This window comes from Erinaceus europaeus, chromosome X (genome assembly GCF_950295315.1).
Source record: "Erinaceus europaeus chromosome X, mEriEur2.1, whole genome shotgun sequence".
NCBI lineage: Eukaryota > Metazoa > Chordata > Mammalia > Eulipotyphla > Erinaceidae > Erinaceus > Erinaceus europaeus.
The window spans coordinates 112,623,823-112,644,185 of record NC_080185.1 but is presented as its reverse complement, the minus strand read 5'-3'; the positions used below and the strand labels follow the sequence as shown (position 1 = coordinate 112,644,185).

At 38.5% G+C, this 20,363-nt stretch overlaps 1 protein-coding gene across 5 annotated transcripts in view; it reads left to right on the top strand.

The window, feature by feature from the left end:
• The window catches only part of ZFX (zinc finger protein X-linked), a 55,676-nt gene extending 37,248 nt beyond the window's left edge, over positions 1-18,428 (top strand). For all 5 annotated transcript variants that reach the window (XM_060182824.1, XM_007534077.3, XM_060182821.1 and 2 more), the window contains 5 exons: positions 11,221-11,370; positions 11,598-11,741; positions 12,028-12,183; positions 12,705-12,845; positions 14,405-18,428. In XM_060182824.1, coding sequence (XP_060038807.1) covers positions 11,221-11,370; positions 11,598-11,741; positions 12,028-12,183; positions 12,705-12,845; positions 14,405-15,588 — 1,775 coding nt within the window. In that variant the 3' untranslated portion in view covers positions 15,589-18,428. The remainder of the gene's footprint in view (positions 1-11,220; positions 11,371-11,597; positions 11,742-12,027; positions 12,184-12,704; positions 12,846-14,404) is intronic.
• The last annotated feature ends 1,935 nt before the right edge of the window (positions 18,429-20,363 follow it).

Below are 20,363 nucleotides of genomic sequence, written 5' to 3'. Positions count from 1 at the left end.
GACCGGGGGCTCGAACCCAGGCCCTTGTGCACTGTAATATGCGCACTCAACCAGGTGCGCCACCACCCGGCCCCAAGATTTTACTTTATTTTAATGGCCCTAACTATACTTAAAATTTTCTTTAGCTTTTCCTTAAATTGAAGTAACAGATATTTTTGAGATTTCTTTTCTGGGCCACAGTTAAGAGATCATTTCTTTTTCATTCTTCTTTTATTTATTTATTTTTTTCCTTTAATCTTTATTTATTGGATAGAGACAGGCAGAAATAAAGAGGGATGGCAAAGATAGAGAGGAAGAGAAAGACAGGCAGGCACCTGCCCCCCCTTCACTATTCACAAAGCTTTTCCCCTGCAGGAGGCTTGAACCTGGGGCCTTGCACATTGTAATATGTGTACTCAACCAGGTGTGCCACCAATCGGCTCCAAGAGATCATTTCTTATCTTCAGCTTGTCTTTTTTTTTTTTTTAGAGCATTGCTCAGCTCTGGCTTTTGGTGGTACAGGGGATTGAACCTGGAACTTGGGAGCCTCGGGCATGAGTCTCTTTTGCATAAACATTATGCTATCTACCCCCATCCCTCACTTTTTTTGCCCTCCTCCTTGCCACAGCTTCACTGCTCTGGGCTGACTTTTTTAGCTAGACAATGAGACAGAGACAAGAGGGAGAAAAGAAAAGACCACATCCTTCCTGGTCCTGTAAGTCCTTTATCTTTAGACAGAGAGAGACATACACAGTACCAGAGCTTCCCCCCTGTATAGTGGGGGTTTGACTTAGACCTGGATCATCCACCCTCCCAGGTGAATTATCTTACTAGCCGTCATCTTACAGGTCTTCTAGATATTTCTAAAGACTTAGTATTTTCCATGATATAAGTGTCATCAGCAGATGCAAGGACACCATTTTAAGAGTGCAAAACAGGGAGTTGGGCGCTAGCGCAGCGGGCTAAGTGCACATGGCGCAAAGCACAAGGACCAGCTTAAGGATCCCGGTTTAAGCCCCGACTCTCCACCTGCAGGGGAGTCACTTCACAAGCAGTGAAGCAGGTCTGCAGGTGTCTTTCTCTCCCCCTCTCTGTCTTCCCCTCCTCTCTCCATTTCTCTCTGTCCTATCCAACAACGACAACAACAGTAACTACAACAATAAAACAACAGGTGCAATAAAAGGGAATAAATAAAATGTTAAAAAAAGAGTGCAAAACAAAGCAAGCCATTGATGTATGCTCACACAAAAGCATGCATAGAGATGTTTATAGCAGCTGATGATCTAGATGATAAGTGACAAAATAGTGAAGACAACACAAATTTCATCAGTGGACAGCTAAAATAAAGTATTAGTATGGACTGTAATTCAGCCAGGCTTTTTTTTCCCTCCTGATAGAGATAGATCTGCAGCACTTCCTTCCTACAGGCTGGGCATGGGGTCTTGAATCTGGGCCCTCAGGCATGGTAACATGTGCTCTCTACCAGGTGTACCACCGCCCAGCTCCCACCCAGCCATTTTCAAGTATATAATTGATTTTTCAGTATATTCTCCATGTTATATAACTATTACCTCTGTCTTATTCTTCATAGCAAACAGAAACCCCAAACCAATTACTAGTCAGGCCCAACTCCTTCCTCCCCCGATTCCTTGGCAACCACTATTTTGTATGTTTTATAGAGGCATTTTATACAGCCTTTTCTCCCTGGCTTCTCTTAGTTAGCATTATGCTTTCAAGGTTTACTCATGTTGCAAACATGTGATAGCACTCAACTCCTATCTCACTGTTAATAATAAAAACCAACTGGACCAGGCAACAATCCCCTAGAGACCTCATTAGCATCTTTTCTTTAGAAAAGTCCTTGATTTAGTTTCTTCCCTTTAAGCAATTATTTCCTTTATTTTTTTATTTTGGACAAAATGACTCTGTATCCTGGGAGATGTTTAAAAAAGGAAATACGATAATTGTAGAATTCTGCCCAAAGCTTAATTAATTTGTTTACTACTCTTAAATTTGGTGAAATGTGTATAACATCCTATTAACATTTCCGTGGCAATAAGTATATTTTCATTGTTGTGCTATTAATACTACCTATACCCCCAACTCTTGAAATCACACAACTGAAAACTCCACACCTATGACAGCTGTTCTTTAAGGCATTAATCCTTTGCCTATTTTACCTACTCTTTGTTCATTCCCACTTTTGAGGCAATGACTTCTTGCTATTTCTAATTATCCTGATATAGTTTTATTTTATATGACATTAGGAAATGAACTGAAAACCATGTCCTCATTCATGCTTAATAACACTGAGCATCCTTCCTAGTCCTATAAGTTCTTTATCTTGAGACAGAGAGAGACAGAGACACAGAGAGACAGGTCTGCTGATCTGAAATATCATGTAAATGTACCAACCACACTTCAAACACTTAGTAGCCACATCTGGCTAATAGTATATGTGTAGATAAAGATTTTCATAACACAGACAATCCTATTGGAGGGTGGGGGTAGAAAGCATACTGGTTATACAAAGAGACTCATTTCTGAGGTTCCAAGGTCCCAAGTTCAGTCCCCTTGCACCACCGTAAGCCAGAGCTGAGCAGTGCTCTGCTTAAAAAAAAGAAAAGAAAAAAAAATGCTATTGGTTTGTACTGGTCTACAACTTCAGTGATATTGCAGTGTTTTTATTTTTTATTTTTAACTCAAGAGATGAACTAATGGCAATACAGAGAATATGTTAGAAGACAATACAGATAAAGGTGTAGCAGTACAGCATAGAACTTACAAATGGGAGATTCTGAGTTCCATTCCTGACACCACATATGTCAGAATGGCACTGGTTCTCACTTCCTCTCTTGCATAAATAGATAATTCTTGGCAAGTAAACTAACATAATTGAATTTTAGCTGGGGAGGATAGTAAAACATGATCGAGGGCCGGGAGGCGTGGCACAGTGGCTACAACACTGGACTTTCCAGCATTCGGTCCAGAGTTTGATCTACGGTGTCATTTATGCCAGGTTGATGCTCTGGTTCTCTCTCCTCTATCTATCATACATACATATATCTTTAAATAAAAAGAAAGGATGCTATATTTTGATTTTTTAAAAATATAATCAAGAAAAAAATTACCATGTAAACTATAATATGCTAGAATCTAGCAAACCAATTTTTTGTTTTTAAAGGAATGGTTTATTTTCCATCAAATAGAAAATGTTTACTTGCCACTGGCCACTGTCTGGTTTTATTGAAGAGCAGCTTAAGACCATTCAGTACTTGTTCCTACAAACCAAATTCTAATCAGTATGAAAGGACTCTAGAAAGGAGAAATTGATAAAAGGATTGGTGATGAGTTTTGATTCACTTTATAAAAAACTGACTCACGTTTGGGGAGTGTGATACTGTACCACTGAGCCAACAACAGCCTTGTAGAACAGTTCTCAGTAAAAATCAGTTAAATATAACTAGAATAATGGGAGGCATATAAATACGTTACTTTCACAATCTTTTCACAGCAGAATGATAGCAGATGTTGACTTTAAAGTTGAATTATGTTATCAGTGAAACATGAAATATTGTAAAGAACTCAGTGGTTTTTCTGTTTTGTTTTGTTTTTTTGCCACCAAGCTTATGACTGGGCCTCAATGATCTATGATCTGACTGCTCCTGGTGGCCATTCCCCCATCCCCTCCCCCACACCCCCTGTTTTCCTTTAATAGAGGGGAGAGATCCCTGCAGCATTGTTCTACTGTCTGTGAAGCTTTTCTCCTGTAGGTGGGGACCAGGGCATCACTTACCCCCTAGGTCTTTGCTCATAACAGTGTGTGCACTCTCCTGTGTGCACCACCACCTGGCCCTAAGAACTCAAGTCTTACAGACAGACAAAGAATTAAGAATTATGTGGTCCGGGAGGTGGCGCAGTGATAAAGCTTTGGACTCTCAAGCAGGAGGTCCTGAGTTCGATCCCTGGCAGCACATGTGCCAGAGTCTAGTTCTTTCTCTCTCCTCCTATCTTCCTCATTAATAAATAAATAAAATCTTAAATAAAAAAAAGAATTAAGAATTGACTTGAGGACCAACATTCATATAACAAATGAATGTGGTGTGTTTACTAAATGTCAGGCAGTGCTGTAGGCTCTTGGGATATATCAATGAACAAAATAGACGAAAATGCCTTTCCCTCATAGAGATTTCTAGTCTAACAAAGGTATACGGACATAAGTAAGTGATATAGGATAAATAATAGATGTGGGGGGATGTATAAAGAGGATTTGGGGTTACAAGTATGGTCAGGGTTTTCTGAAATATTTGAGCAGCCCAAGGGGTGGCATAGTGGCTGGAGTACTGGACTTAAGAGCATGAAGTCTCGAGTTTGATTCCATCACATGTGCCAGAGTACTGTCCTGGCTCTTGTTCTTGAACAGACTTAATTGTGAGATATAGCTGAGAGGCACCAAGGACATGTATAAATCTAAGTTTGGAAGACTGGACTAGAGTGGGAATGTAAACATAAGATTTGTTGGCAATTAGTGAAATTTATGCTCTAAGACAGAATGAGCTAACCAAAGGAGTACTTGTAGATAAGCCAAGGCTGAAGACTAAGCCCTGGGACTTGAAACTTCAAGAGTTAGAAGGAAGTTTCTGCAAGGAACTGGGGTGTGTGGGTGTGCATGTGTATGCTGCTCGGACAACTTGTTTTTCTTGCATAATAAGTTGTATAATTTGTAAGGCAAGCAAATCTGTGTATATATTCAGTTTTTGGTCAAGTGCTAAGTTCTACTTGACCAAATAGTACTCACATCCAGCTACCTGTCTGTAAATCCTGTGCCCTGCTTTGGGCCATGTCAGTCTGCTACCTGCATCACGACTGTGCTTTGTTTTGATCCCTTTGGATCCCTGTTTCTCAAGGCCAGCAAGGTAACACGACCAATTGGTGATCTGACCTTGTCGCGACTATTTAAAAGTCTCCGTAGCCTCTGAACAGGCTCCATGGAGACGAGAGGTACTTATAATACATGTACAGAAAGGGGGGTGGGAGGGAGGAGAGAGGAATAAAGAAGTAGGGAATGAAATTATGTTAAGTTTAAGCTCAGGACACGGCATTTCTGAGGGAATAAAGACTAAAGTCAGAAGGTAGTTTGGGCAGAGGTTGGATGCTAGGCTGCAACTTGTATTTTACCTGGTAGGAAATGGGGTACAGTTACCTGGGGTACAGTTCTGGGCTAAAGAGTAAAGATCTGTATTTTAGGAAAGCTGACTGAGGGCAATGTCTTGAGTGTTTGGGGACCTGGGGAGAGAAGGTCAAATGATAAAGATGTTTAATTAGACAAAAAAGCAGTTCCACAGGGGCTGCACAGTACTGCACCTGGTAAAGCACACGTTATAACATGCAAAGGACAGTGGTTCAAGCCCCCATTCCCCTTCTATAGGGAGAAAGCTTCATGAGCCGTGAAGCAGTGCTATAGGTGTTTCTCTTTCTCCATCTCCTTCTTCCCTCTTGATTTCTCTTTGTTCATTAATAAATAAAAACATTTTTTAAAATACAGTTCCAGGTGGAGAAGATAGCATAATGTTTATGCAAAGAGTCTCTCATCCCTGAGGCTCCAAAGTCCCAGATACTTCCCTGCACCATCATAAACCAGAGCTGAGCAGTGCTATTCCACTTCAAATCCAATACCATATCTTTTCTGTCTTGGCAGAAATTGCAATTAAGGACTGGCAAAATAGCTTGCTTAGTGCACTGCCTGGCTATGTGCGTGACCTAGGTTTGAGCCCATCTACCACCATATTGAAGGAAGCTTCAATACTGTGGTCTCGGGGTGTCTCTCTCTCTCTCATTATCTGTGCCTCTGTCTTTTTATCTGAAAAAGTCAACCCAGAGCAATGAAGCCCCAAAGATAGCCAAAAGAAAAAAAAGTAAAAGTTTAATTCAATTTGTCTAGACTCTTAGAAGAGAATGGCAGACAAGATAGTATTATCTATTTCATAAGGTTGTTAAGTGTAAACAGCTTATGTGTTTTCAGGACTTGGCATCTTGTTTAGCACTTGGTATATGTAGTTAGTAAATGTTTGTTGAAGTGGTCTATTCCCTACCCCTCTGCCCCAGCAATTTATTTTTTATTTTTTATTTTCCAGAAACTACTGGGTTTTCTGAAATCTTAATGAAGCGTATTTTTAGACACCATATTATCTGTTGTCATTGCCATTCCTTAATTTCAGTCTTTAGGGAATTTTACTGAAGCTTCCTTGAAGCAGTTTAATGTACACTTACATTTTGCTATAGTTTTGCTTTATTAATGGGTTTGTTGATAAGTCCACTTTAAAAGCTTGAAGTTGGATGAAATGTAAAGATAATTATTATATAAACCTAAAGGAAACTGTAGTGTCAGTGCTTAAAAAAGAAAAAAAACTAAGATGGAAAATTACTCTGATAATGATGAAATCTCTAGTTGGTAGGACTAGTGGTGATTTTCTTATACTGACCTTTTTTTTTTTTTTACAGTGGCCATGTATTATTTATTTATTTATTTTTAAGACTTTATTTATTTATTAGTGAGAAAGCTAGGAGGAGAGAGAGAAAGAACCAGACATCACTCTGGTACATGTACTGCTGGGTATTGAACTCCGGACCTCATGCTTGAGAGTCCAATACTTTATCCACTGCACCACCTCCCAGACCACGTGGGCATGTATTTCTTTAAAAAGCTAGAAGATGAAAATAAAGGACTGGTTTCTAAAGATAGGCATCTCCTCATTCTCCCTACCCTCTCTACTTTACTGGCTTTAGACAAATCATGTATCATTTCAGAGTTTTTATTTCTTTTTCTGGAAAAGGTAAGAATAAAATTAAAGTATATAGAAATGCTGTGGAAATTGCAAAATGTCATGCAAATGGTAGTTATTATTAGAAGCAGTCTTAATTTCCAGAAATTATCTATTTTGGAGAGACCTTATTTTAAATCTCTTAAGTTCTTCATTACTACTTCAGGAGAAAGCACTTAGGCAGAAATCATACATACAAGGACTCAATTTTATTAAAGCTTTCTTTGCCTGTTAGAAATTCATTTTAATGGTAACTTTAAAAATCACAGTGAAATTTTGAGTACTTAAAAGGACTATCAAAGTTTTTAAATGAATCACTTGTACAAACATTTCATATTCAGAATGTCTTTGACTGAGTTAGTGGAGCAAATTCTCAGGGTGAAAATTTCAAAGGTGAATTCTACTTTTCCTTAATACTAGAACAGCATTATTTGGCTTAGGTAAGCCTGTATATTTGATATGTGTTTTCCTACACACTTATGAAAGCACATAGACCTTTTATTCCAAGTTACAGTTAAATACATGACATTTTGCAAGCTCCAAAATGATTAGATTTTTCTAGTCATCAAAGGTTTTTATCTTAGGAGTACTGACAAACTAATGTATGCAAAACCAGTGGGCCTGACCTTGCTCTTTGTACAGAAGGACATTTGATTTTCCAGCATCTGTTCGGATCGGTTTTAACAAACCTTGGCAAAAGGGGCTAAGCTTCTTCTTTTTAATTTTTTACTATATTTATTTAATGGATAGAAACAGCCAGAAATCAAGAGGAAGGGGGAAGATAGAGAGGGAGAGAGACAGAGACACCTGAAGCACTGCTTCACGACTTGTAAAGCTTTCCTCTTGCAGGTGGGGACTGGGAGCTTGAACCCAGGTTCTTGCACATTGTAACATGTGCACTCAGCCAGGTACAACATCTGGCCCCTAGGGGCTAAACTTCTTCAGCAACATCAAACTGTTCAGAGATGAGTTATCTGAAGATGTAAACAGATTTATTTAAAACCCTCTTAATTTGTGAGATCTTTGTCCTTCCAATACTACCTCCAAATCTACATTTAATAAAATAACATTGGTGGGCTGGGGAGACACCATAATGACTTTCATACTTGAGGCTCTGGGCCCTGTCCAGGTTCAATCCTCAGCACCACCAAAAGCCAGAACTGAGCAGTGCTCTGGCCTCTTTTAAAATAACAGTTGGCTCAACTAACTTGGCATGTTATGAAAATATTTTGATTTTTTTGAGGGGGTAAACATATCAGGCCTCAGTAGAACATACTACCAGCTCTTTCCCCCATAGACATTTTTTATAAGCCGTATTCAAGGTACTTGAATTTATGTAGGTATGTTCAGGGAACTTTGATTTTTTTTTTTTCCTTTTTTCTTCTTCCTTACATACTTCAAAGAGATGGATCACTTGGTAGGGAAGGCCCTTAGTTCATGCCTCAGTACCACATAAGGAACACATGGTCAGTACTGGGGAACCCCATTGATAGTGGAACACTACTGAGATGTTGCTTCTATCTCACTGTTTCTCATTCTTTCTCTAAGTAAAGAAAAAGAAAAAGAAAAGGACCTTGAAGGCTTTTCAGCAGTATCATGTGTGCATGATGTGAGGTCCTGAGTTCATTTCATTGCCTTATAGAAAAGAACAAACAAAAAACAAACTACGGGGCAGGAGAGATAGCATAATGGTTTGCAAAAAAGACTCATACCCAAGACTCCGAGTTCCCTAGTTGAACCCTCTGCACAGCCAAAGCTGAACAGTGCTCTGGTAAAAACAAACTACAAAGAGCTTAACTAGCTATTCTCATTGAACCGTATTATTATTAAACTTGTCCTGAATCAGCTCTTTCTTTTTCCCTAGCTTCTAAGCTCTTAAACTAGCCTTCCACTGTTTCACTGGTAACCAAAGCCCTTGTTCCATATTTCATATCTCCAGTTGAAGACACCAGCCATGAATACCTCCAGCTTCTTCCCTTCCCTAACACAATGTAGCTCTGTTCTCATCCATGTTTACCTCCTCACATGTCAGAAGGGTAGCACATTTCCCCTATTTCAGGAAAATTCCTTCATCTCTGCTCCTAATTTCAGCATCTCTGAGATCATGCTCCCAGGAATTTCACCATTGCCTCTGGTTGTAGCCTTTCACTTTCTATTATATTTTCATTTGTAGGCTGAGCATACATCACTGTTCTATATATCTTTTGGCATCCCTATTTTAAACAAAAGCATTCTTGGCACAGCAACCCATTCTAATTAGTGTTCCTTTGTTCTCTATTCTGAATTTTTTTTTTCTGCTTCCCCCATAACACTGCTTAGCTCTAGTTTTTGGTGGTGTTGGGGATTGAACCTGGGACTTCGGAGGCTCAGGAATGATAGTCTCTTTGCATTATGCTGTCTACCCCCTCTGTTCTGAATTAACTTTTTTTTTTTGCCTCTAGGCATGCACTATGAATCCACTACTCCTTGAGGCCATTTCCCCCCTCATTTTTGTTGCCCTTGTTGTTGTTGTTGTTATTGCTGCTGCTGTTGGATAGGACAGAAAAAAAATCAAGAGAGGGGGGTAGACGGGGAGAGAGAAACACACCTGCAGACCTGCTTCATCACTTGTGAAGTGCTTGTCGTTCCCCCCCCCCCCCACGCAGGTAGGGAGCCAGGAGCTTGAACTGGGATCCTTATGCTAGTCCGTACACTTCACGCCATGTGCTGAATTAGACTTCTTAAACAATTTCATACATTCCACTGAGTCCTTTATCTACTCTGATCCAACCAGATGGCTTCTACTGTCCTGTTCTTCACTGGAAACTACTGTCTTAATGTTTACTATAGTCATTGTAGACATCCTTCCTTGGCCTGTGCACTTGCTGCATTATTGTCATGTGCCTTACTAGGATTCTTGGAATATTGAACTCTAGCTTCCTCCATGTTTTTCTTCTAACAAAATCAGCTTTCCTTTCTCATGTTTTATTGTCAGCTCCTTACCCTCCTCTGTCCTTTTCCTCTTGTCACTAGGGTTTCACTGCTCCAGACTGACACTTTCAGAGAGATAGGGAGACAAAGAGAAAGACACCACAACATTAAGGTTCCCTTCAGTGTAGTGGAAACCAGACTCAAACCTGGGTTGTGGTCATAACCAAATAAGCACACTATTCAAGTGAGCTATCTTGCCAGCCCCAGCTCTTCTCGACTCTCAAACTGTGGCATTCCCCATGATGTCTTCAGCCCACTCTTTTATGCTAAGTTCTCATGATGTAAACTCAAGCCTTGGTGACCATAGAACTGACCCCTAAGTCTGTGTCTATCTTCAGCTTTTAGACTTGAATGCCCAGCAGCTGACTTTAATTTTTCAGCCATTGAATCGTTGATTCATCTTCTATTACTAGACTCGGTCTTAAAAGACTGAATATTGATAATACAGGTTCTGTTCTGTTGATGGTAATGAATGGGGGAAGCCCAGATACTAACGATACAGTGAATTGTACCCTCTGAGAGGAACAGGCGAAAAGGTGCAATAGGCATAGAGTGATGGGAACAGGCAAGAGCTCGGAGAACTTTTAGACTTGTTACCCTTTGGTCCTTAAATCAGTGGACTAAACACTTAGGAAGAGATCCTTTACCTCATTTCTTAAAATGTTCCTTTTCTATTCAGTCACCTAAATCAGAAACCCCATAGCTATCCTTGGCTCCTTTATTAAGTTCAGTTTTTAGTCAGATGCTAAGTTCTGCTCATTTCAGTCTGTAATACCTCTGTCCTGATTTGAGACCTTTTCATTTGTCACTTGCATCACGGTTGTGCTTTATGTCTTGATCCCTTTGGATCACTGTTTCTCAAGGCTAGCAGGGTGGCATAGCCAAATGGTAATCTGACCTTGTCATGATTCTGCTTACAAGTCTCCCATAGCAAAAGTTCTCAAACTCTGAACAGAATCTCTGGAGATGGAGAGCTATTTCTAGCTCTGTGCTTATCAGCACCTACTCCTTGACATATTGATTCTATAGAATTGCTGGACGAGGACCTAGGCTTTTAAGTTCCCTAAGAGCTTCTGACACTTGACAAGATTGAGAAACTTGGAAGTTTCTTTACTAGGAAGTCTGAGCCCCTTGGTAACTTGGCTTTGGTTTGACCACATTTCACATGTCTGATGTCTGTCTAGATAAAAAAATTTCTTAGGTGAATCGAGTTACAGACTCTCAATAAAAAGGACATTTTGAAAACTATGGACATGGGTAGATAGTATAATGGTTATGCAAAGAGGCTCTCAAGCTTGAGGTTCCGAAGACCCAGGTTCAGTCCCCCCAAACCACCTTAAGCCAGAGGTGAGCGGTGCTCTGGTAAGAAAAGGGAAAAACAAAACAAACAAAAACCAAACCTTTTATTTAAGTATTTACTGTTATTGTAATGTGTTTCTTCCCTTTTCAGTGGACGATGCTGGCAAAATAGAGCACGATGGTTCCTCTGAAATGACTATGGACGCAGAGTCAGAAATTGATCCCTGTAAAGTGGATGGCACTTGCCCTGAAGTCATCAAGGTGTATATTTTTAAAGCTGACCCTGGAGAAGATGACTTAGGTAAGAGGAAACCTTCAGCATATCTGCATATTTTGATCCAGATGCTTCAGTCTGATTACTTTTGGGTGGTTTAAATTAAGCACATTTGAAATTTCTGAAGATAACTTTATTAAAAAAAAAAAAAGATTCCAGTATAGCAGTAGAATAGTATGTAAAATATAATACATGAAAACAGATGGAAGCTAAGTTTTTGTATACATGCTTGGAGCTGTCATTTTCCCTGACAGGTGGCACTGTGGACATTGTGGAGAGTGAGCCTGAGAATGATCATGGAGTTGAGTTACTTGATCAGAATAGCAGTATTCGTGTGCCAAGGGAAAAGATGGTTTATATGACTGTCAACGACTCTCAGCAAGAAGATGAAGATTTAAGTAAGTAGGTGGCCTTTTTGTGGGAGAAAGATTTATTTTTTAAAGATTTGTTAGAAAGAAAGAGAACCAGAGCATCAAATAATGGTGAAAGCCAAGAATATATGAATGATTTGCTCAGGAATATGTATTGATTGCTCAGATGAGCTGTCCCGTCCCTAAAAGCTATGTTTTAGATATATGACATTTGAACCTTATTTCTATTTACCTGTTATCTGAGTTCAAATAAAATATATTTCTTGTAGTCATGTAGACCTGGTCTCAAAAGTGTACGTTATTTTCCACTTAGATGTCGCTGAAATTGCTGATGAAGTTTATATGGAAGTGATTGTAGGGGAGGAGGATGCTGCTGCCGCAGCCGCTGCAGCCGCTGCAGCGCACGAACAGCAAATAGATGACAATGAAATCAAAACTTTCATGCCAATAGCGTGGGCAGCAGCTTACGGTAAGTCAAATCTCAGCTCTTACAGTTGGTTCTTGGACTGAACATGAATCCATGTTTGAAAAATGGTTTCTGTGGTCTTACGTTTCAGAAATCTGAAATATCAGTATCTTATAAAGGTTATTGATTTGAACAAGAGTAAGGGAAGATTATAAAATCTCCTTTTAGTGTTATTTTTTAACAGAAATCCCCTTCATGTCTATGTAATCCAAGAAGTCCACAGGCTCTCAAGCTGAAACTTTTCGTCTTGATTTTATCTTACCCATGACTTTACAGTTTGGGGACAACACGGTACCCATGGGGCAAAATGCTGACTTTTTTTTTTTTTTATAAGATTTGGAAGCTAGGCATTTTCTGTAGTTTCACCATATAAATGTGCTCATAACTCCCATTACCTAGAATGGGGAGTTTCTGTCATTCATGAGTATCATGACTTACTTTTCATTGTTGTAGTTAATAAAGCACCCCTAATTCTTTATAATTTATTATACTGTATAATTTTGTTTTTTAATGCGCATTGTTAGGTAATAATTCTGATGGAATTGAAAACCGGAATGGCACTGCAAGTGCCCTCTTGCACATAGATGAGTCTGCTGGGCTTGGCAGACTGGCTAAACAAAAACCAAAGAAAAGGAGAAGACCTGATTCCAGGCAGTACCAAACAGGTGAGGGCACACGAGTTCCACAGCGGAGCGTGTTTTGCGAGCTCTCAGATGAAACTCTAGTATGCATCTTCTGAGGTGTTGTAATAGCATTTTAGCTGCTAGACTACATGTAGTGTTTATGTATTGAATTTGAAAATATAATTTTAAGAATTCAGTGATATTCATGAATGATTTCCTTGCATAAAAAGAAACATGGATCAAACATGAGTTAAAAAACAAACTCGGGGGAGTCGGGCTGTAGCTCAGCAGGTTAAGCGCACTTGGCGCAAAGCACAAGGACTGGTGTAAGGATCCCAGTTCGAGCCCCCGGCTCCCCACCTGCAGGGGAGTCCCTTCACAGGTGGTGAAGCAGGTCTGCAGGTGTCTTGTCTTTCTCTCCCTCTCTCTGTCTTCCCCTCCTCTCTCCATTTCTCTCTGTCCTACCCAATAACAACAACAATAAAACAACAAGGGCAACAAAAAGGAATAAATAAATATTAAAAAAAACAACAAAAAACTCGGGGCTGGGTGGTGGCGCACCTGGTTGAGTGCACATGTTGCAACACTCAAGAACCTGGGTTCGAGCCCCCAGTCCGCCACTTTGCAAGTAGTGAAGCAGGGCTGCAGGTGTCTCTCTGTCTCTCCCTCTCTAGCACCCCCTTTTCTCCCATTTCTGGCTGTCTCTATCAGATAAATAAAGATAATACCAAAAAAAAAAAAAAAAAAAAAAAAACTCAAATCACTCTGGTGATTTCTATGTGGAGATGAAAAAAATAACTCCCTTAAATGTTTTTTGGACATTCATCCTTTTGAAAACGAAATGAATACATTTATTTACAGAATCTGGCTATGTCAGCATAAAGCCAGCATAATTTACAAAGAAGCAGGAGAAATACATCAGTTCATTCTTGTCTATTCTTATATCAATTTACATATTTTGTGGGTATATTTAAACTTTAACTGAATTGATATAAAATTTCTTTTTGTATAGCCAAATTTAAAAAATTTTATTACGAAACTTGATTTTTATGAAGAATCTTGCACTGATTTCTCTCCTTTTTTTTTTTTTTTTTTTTTTTTGTAAATTGCCACCAGGGTTATCACTGGGGCTCTGTGCCAACACTGACTCCACCATTCCCACTTCCGGCGGCCATTTTTTACTTTTTTTTAATTGGATAGGACAGAGAGAGGGTGAGAAAGGTAGCCACCTACAGACCTGTTTTACTACCCAAGAAGTGTCGTGTGTCCCATCCATCCATCCGTGCCCCGCCCCCCCCCCCTCCACAAGTGAGGAGCAGGAGGCTTGAACCCAGGTCCTTGTGCTTGGTAATATTTATGCTCAACTGGGTGTGCCACCACCTGATTTAATTCATAAATGGAGGAAGTGACACACTGAGTGAAAATTTCAGACTTTTTTTTTGTGATGGGATTGTGTTGAAAAAATGGTAAAGGAACTATTAAGTAGCCTAACTTAGGAGCATGCTTGCCCAATGAAGCTCAGAATACACACCTTAAATTCTTGAAGAAATCAAAACAGAACTTGGTTTGATGACTCATGCTCCTTTCTTTTTCATTCTTAGCTATAATTATTGGCCCTGATGGACATCCCTTGACTGTCTATCCTTGCATGATTTGTGGGAAAAAATTTAAGTCAAGAGGCTTTTTGAAGAGGCACATGAAAAACCATCCTGAACACCTAACCAAGAAGAAGTACCGCTGTACTGACTGTGATTACACTACCAACAAGAAGATAAGTTTACATAACCACCTGGAAAGTCACAAGCTCACCAGCAAGACGGAGAAGGCCATTGAGTGCGATGAATGTGGGAAGCATTTTTCTCATGCTGGGGCTTTGTTTACTCACAAAATGGTGCATAAAGAAAAAGGAACCAACAAAATGCACAAGTGTAAATTTTGTGAATATGAGACAGCTGAACAAGGGTTGTTGAATCGCCACCTTTTGGCAGTGCACAGCAAGAACTTTCCACATATTTGTGTGGAGTGCGGTAAAGGTTTTCGTCACCCATCAGAGCTCAAAAAACATATGCGAATCCATACTGGGGAAAAACCATACCAGTGCCAGTACTGCGAATATAGGTCTGCAGACTCTTCTAACTTGAAAACGCATGTAAAAACTAAGCATAGTAAAGAGATGCCATTCAAGTGTGACATTTGTCTTCTGACTTTCTCAGATACCAAAGAGGTGCAGCAACATGCTCTTATCCATCAAGAAAGCAAAACACACCAGTGTTTGCACTGCGACCACAAGAGTTCGAACTCAAGTGATTTGAAACGACACATAATTTCAGTTCATACCAAGGACTATCCCCATAAGTGTGACATGTGTGATAAAGGCTTTCACAGGCCTTCAGAACTCAAGAAACATGTGGCTGCCCACAAGGGTAAAAAAATGCACCAATGTAGACATTGTGACTTCAAGATTGCAGATCCGTTTGTTTTAAGTCGCCATATTCTCTCAGTTCACACAAAGGATCTGCCATTTAGATGTAAGAGATGCAGAAAGGGATTTAGGCAGCAAAATGAGCTTAAAAAGCATATGAAGACACACAGTGGCAGAAAAGTTTATCAGTGTGAGTACTGTGAGTATAGCACTACGGATGCCTCAGGCTTTAAACGGCACGTAATTTCCATTCATACAAAAGACTATCCTCACCGATGTGAGTACTGCAAGAAAGGGTTCCGAAGACCTTCTGAAAAGAACCAACACATAATGCGGCATCATAAAGAAGTTGGCCTGCCCTAATAGTACTTCCACAAACATTTGTAGAGACATTGGCTTTGAAACAGAAAAGTCATTTCAAAGCCAGTCTCATTCACATACAATACTGTATATTGATTTATGCTGTGTACAAATAGAGTTATTGCTTCTAGTTGACTTTTTTTTTTACATTTTGTTCAGTAGCGTGTTCTGAATTCTATTCAGTTTGTTTAATAATTGGGGAAAAGCAGCAACAAGCAAGTTGCTTTTAATAAAGTAATCCCTTGTTCTATATTGAATTTTTCTATCTTAGAAGTTTTATATTTATTTAAATATATTTACCTTGCTTACCTTGTTGGTACTCTTCTAAGACCATTTAACTTAAAGTTAAGGTAATTTTAGATTGGTAACTCTGGAAGTATTCATGTGGACTCATTTCCCCCCATAAATTTCTCACAACAAAATTGTCAGAGGCATCTACTAATATTATTGGGAGATTTTACAGTCAGATCTAACTATCCTAACATGGAAGTAAGTCATATACTTATCTTACTATTTTCAGGCCACATGACAGTAAAAGTTCACACTCGCTCTTTGTGTTCTTTGGCTTAGCTGAGTAAAGAGCAGTGTTTGGGGCCCTGTATACTTCTCATTTTGTTTTGCAGACAAAATATGCTTTTTTGTTGTTTGTTTCTTTGGAGTATTTACACCTCTTGTCAGCATAGCAAACTTCTAGACAACTTTATTGAAATTTTTTGCTTGATCTTGTTGTAATTTGATTATTCTGTCTGTGCTGCTTTGTCTTGGAATGGTTGTGTGCTGCAAATGAGACTTATTGAGGACTGCATTTCAGAATATCCTAGAGGTAATTTGTGGCTCATAGGATCTCTTGCAACTTTATATATGTAAATGTACCCTGGATTATCTATATGCACATATATATATAACATGTATCTGTGTGTATTGCTTATTTTACATATTTATACACACAACTCCAAGTAGTAGTTGTTTAAAATCTATAATGAAAAGTATTAAATTTACAGTAACATGAAAGATGCAGGGATGCATGAGAGAGCATTTTGTAAGTTATGCTCTTCAGAGAGACTACTCAGGTGAAGAATTAGAAGGAAAATAAGGACACTAGTATTTTTAAAGAGTAAAGGTATTTTCTTTTAAATATCTTTGGTAATTGAAAAATAGAAGTTAAGATGTTACTAGTTAGAATGTTTTCATACAACTTCAGCTCCATGCCTTTATATTTTTCTGAAAAGCTAATGAGTATCAATTGGCATAACTCCCTCAAGTTCTCTGAGAAGCCAATGAGGGAATTTTCTATTACCAAGTGAGGGGGTCTGAGGAAGAAAAGACTCCATGTACCAGATTGGGTGCTAATTACGTCCTACACCTGGCAAGTTCAGCCTACTCTGTTACTTCTTAGTTCCAGTTAGCAAACCTTAAAAACTGTTTTAACGCTCAAGTTGGCTTTGATTAGAAGATAAAGGTGTGTTTTAAGTGCATGAGGAAAATCTGAGGCCTTATTTTGGAACATTACTAAGTCTTTCAGTTTTGTTTTTCTTCAAGAGTTAACTTTGGTTTTTTGTTTGTTTTTGTTTTGGTAAATAATTCTGAATCAGAATTATAAATTCATAGCATGAACTTAGTTAATTTGGTCATGTTAAGATGAATCTTGGAGAACAGAAAACAAGTTTTTTTGGAGTCCCTTAAGTTAGCTGTCAGTACAAGAGTATCCAGCACGGGTGATTGAGGGGTTTTACTTCCCACTTGGTGGTAGCTGCCTTGCCACTCCATTATGGTGCTCCATCCCCCTTGTGCTGTTAGGTTTTTACCTTTTCTCTTTGCCATCAATATTTGTATTCAAGAGTTGTATTTATAGGGTTAGAAATTTCAATATTTGATGTTTGGCAAACCTCTGAAGTACTACTAGTATGATTTAGTCTAGTTCTAAATCAAGTACTTTAGGCTGTTATGAACTCCAACCTGGCTGCCAGTCAAAGCCAAGGCCTGGGCCTCCCCCACTGGGAATTCTCTGCCCTCTTAGGCCCTATAATGTACTTTGGTTATAAATTAACATACAATTGTGTGATTTATTGCCCTGCGGTACTATTCTTGAAAGCTCTGTCCGTTTTTTTGTGAGAATATTTAAAAATCTTCCTCAATTTCTATTTCTAGAAATGTAAAAGAAAACACGTAACAGTGGACATTTATTACTTTTTAAATGTCCTAGAAAATTAATACAGAAAATATAAATAATTGGTCATTTATATTTTTTTAAATAAACTGAAAGATAAGGAACACAACACTTTTCACACTTTATATTTCTCTTACATAAGTCTGGAATCATACACAGTTCTTTTCTTTTTAAAGCACAATATTGAAACCTTTAAAAGGTATTAAGGGTTTGGTCAAGTGAATACAATAAAATGTATTTGTCTGTATAAAAAGAATATGAAATTGTAGTCACTGTTATGTACTGACATTAGTTAAACAGCCTAGTTTTAATTCTTAAAAATTTTTTGATTAGCAAAGCTAAAATGGATGTTTCAGTTAAATGTTTTAAAGAGGTACAGATTTTTACAAGGACATAATATAAGTTATTGTTCTGTAGAAGTATCCTATTAAATATTGTATGTCCCTCCCTCTGTATACTTTGTAAAAAAAAGTAAAATACATAAAAAGAAAATCATATAGGGATGTGTGACATTATTGTAATTGTGTACTTGAGAATAACGTGCAAAAATAAAAATCAGAATATTTTCCTGTTAATGAATGTTTAGTTTATTTGATACCAGTACTAAGTTAATGCTTTTTCTTAAGAAAAAAATGTACAGTTTTTGTAAAGCCTAATAAACATCAAAAGCAGTGGATTATTTTCATTTCCCCATTTCTGAATTCCTTTTATGCAGCAGTAGAATGCAAAATGCTTGATCATTTTAAATTTTGTGACTTGGATGCAAATACTGATAATATCTCAGCCCTCCGAATGTATAAGTAATAATTCAGAGATGTCAGGAGGTGACTGGTGACTTTTTGATGAGCATGTCCTGGAAATTCTCCCCCCCCCTTCATAAAGAATTTGCTTTATTAGCATTTCCTAGTCCCTTGAGATAATTTTCCCATGCACTAAGAGGTTTTTGAGAGCACTTAAAATTCATTATCAGTTCATAGCATATTTAATCAGAAGCCTTGCTTTACAGTTAGTTACTTTTTATGCCCAGTTTGAAGGACTGTGGTTGATGATGCTAAAGGTTTATCATTGTCATAGAAGTCAGAAGTTAGGTAGAAGCTTTCGTGAGTCAAGAAGAGAATCATAATGAAATAGGCTTGAGTCATTTTAGATTTTTATTTTTTATTTTTTTTACCAGAGCACTGCTCAGCTCTGATTTATGGTGATGAGGGGGATTGAACCTGGGACTTTGTAGTCTCAGGCATGAGAGTCTCTGCGTAACCATTATGCTATCTACTCCCACCCCATTTTTTATATTAAAAAAAAATCATTATCTTAACTCGTTAGAGACAGCCAAAAATCAAGGAAAGGATTGATAAGAGAGGGAGAGAGACACCTGCAGCACTGTTCCACAGCTTGCAAAGCTTTCCCCATGCAGGTGGGGACTGGGGGCTCGAACATTGTAGCATGCGCTCAACTAGGTACGCCACCACCTGGCCCCTTCATTTTTGATTTTTAAGATGAGATGCTGCAGTTCTTCAACTACGTAGTAACAGTTACTTGCTGAATAGTCAAAATAGTCAATAGAAAAACAAGGTGAATGATCAAGAGCACATTGAGCTTCACTGTCCACAATTACAGGCAAGATCACCATTGCATGCTGACTATCTGGAATAGCAGGCCTGACAGATCCCAGCCAGAGTGGTGATTTTTTTTTTTTTTTATTGTGCCCAACCAGCAGCAGCAGAAACATAATCACCTGGGACTTTTGTTAAAAATGCAAATTCTCAGCTTCATCCCAAACCTGTTGAATTAGGAAATTGGGCATTGGGATCCTGACATGGGTCTTATTAACATGTTCTCCAAATGATTCTGATGCATACTCAAGTTTGAGAAGCACTCTTTTAGAGCACTTGAGGAACTTCAAAGATTAGTGTAACATCTTTATGGTAGACAAAATTACACACACACACATACACAAGAAATACAATGTGCAGGTAAAAATGGGACATAGTTTATACCTTCCATTTTCCCCTTTCTAAGTGTGAGCCTGCCTGCCAGTAAGTATATTATACTTTAGTGTACATATAGCCTGTATGCCATACATCTTGTATGGCCTCTCCTGAGTTACATTCCTTAACGGTAAGTAGAATTCAGAGGAAGACTGAGCAAACAGAATGGCTGAAAAGTGTGTGTGTGTGTGTGTGTGTGTGTGTGTAATTGGCCCAATGTTACTTAAGTATTCATAAAACACCATCTTGCCATGTTTAGACAAAGTCAAAATTTATAAGTTTGCCCTTTTGGATTTTGTTTTATGTGTATATGTTGTTTGCCTTTTTCATAAAATATTTCTTGGATTTGTTATATATTGTTCCTGTTATTTTTGACATCTTTGCTATTGTAAATAAATTCCTATTTTGTTTTAAGTTACCCTAGTGGAGTGTTGGCTATAGTCAAGGCATACCACACACGTATTCACAAGTGCATGTGCATGTGCGCACACAAATGGGGCTTGAATCACAGTTAATAAATCCCAACAAGGTACAAACTGAAGTGATGTGATCCTTTCAGCACTTATAGCACCAGTGAAAGAGATGGAAAATTATTAGTCTGCCACTTTTGAGGGCAAAATCAA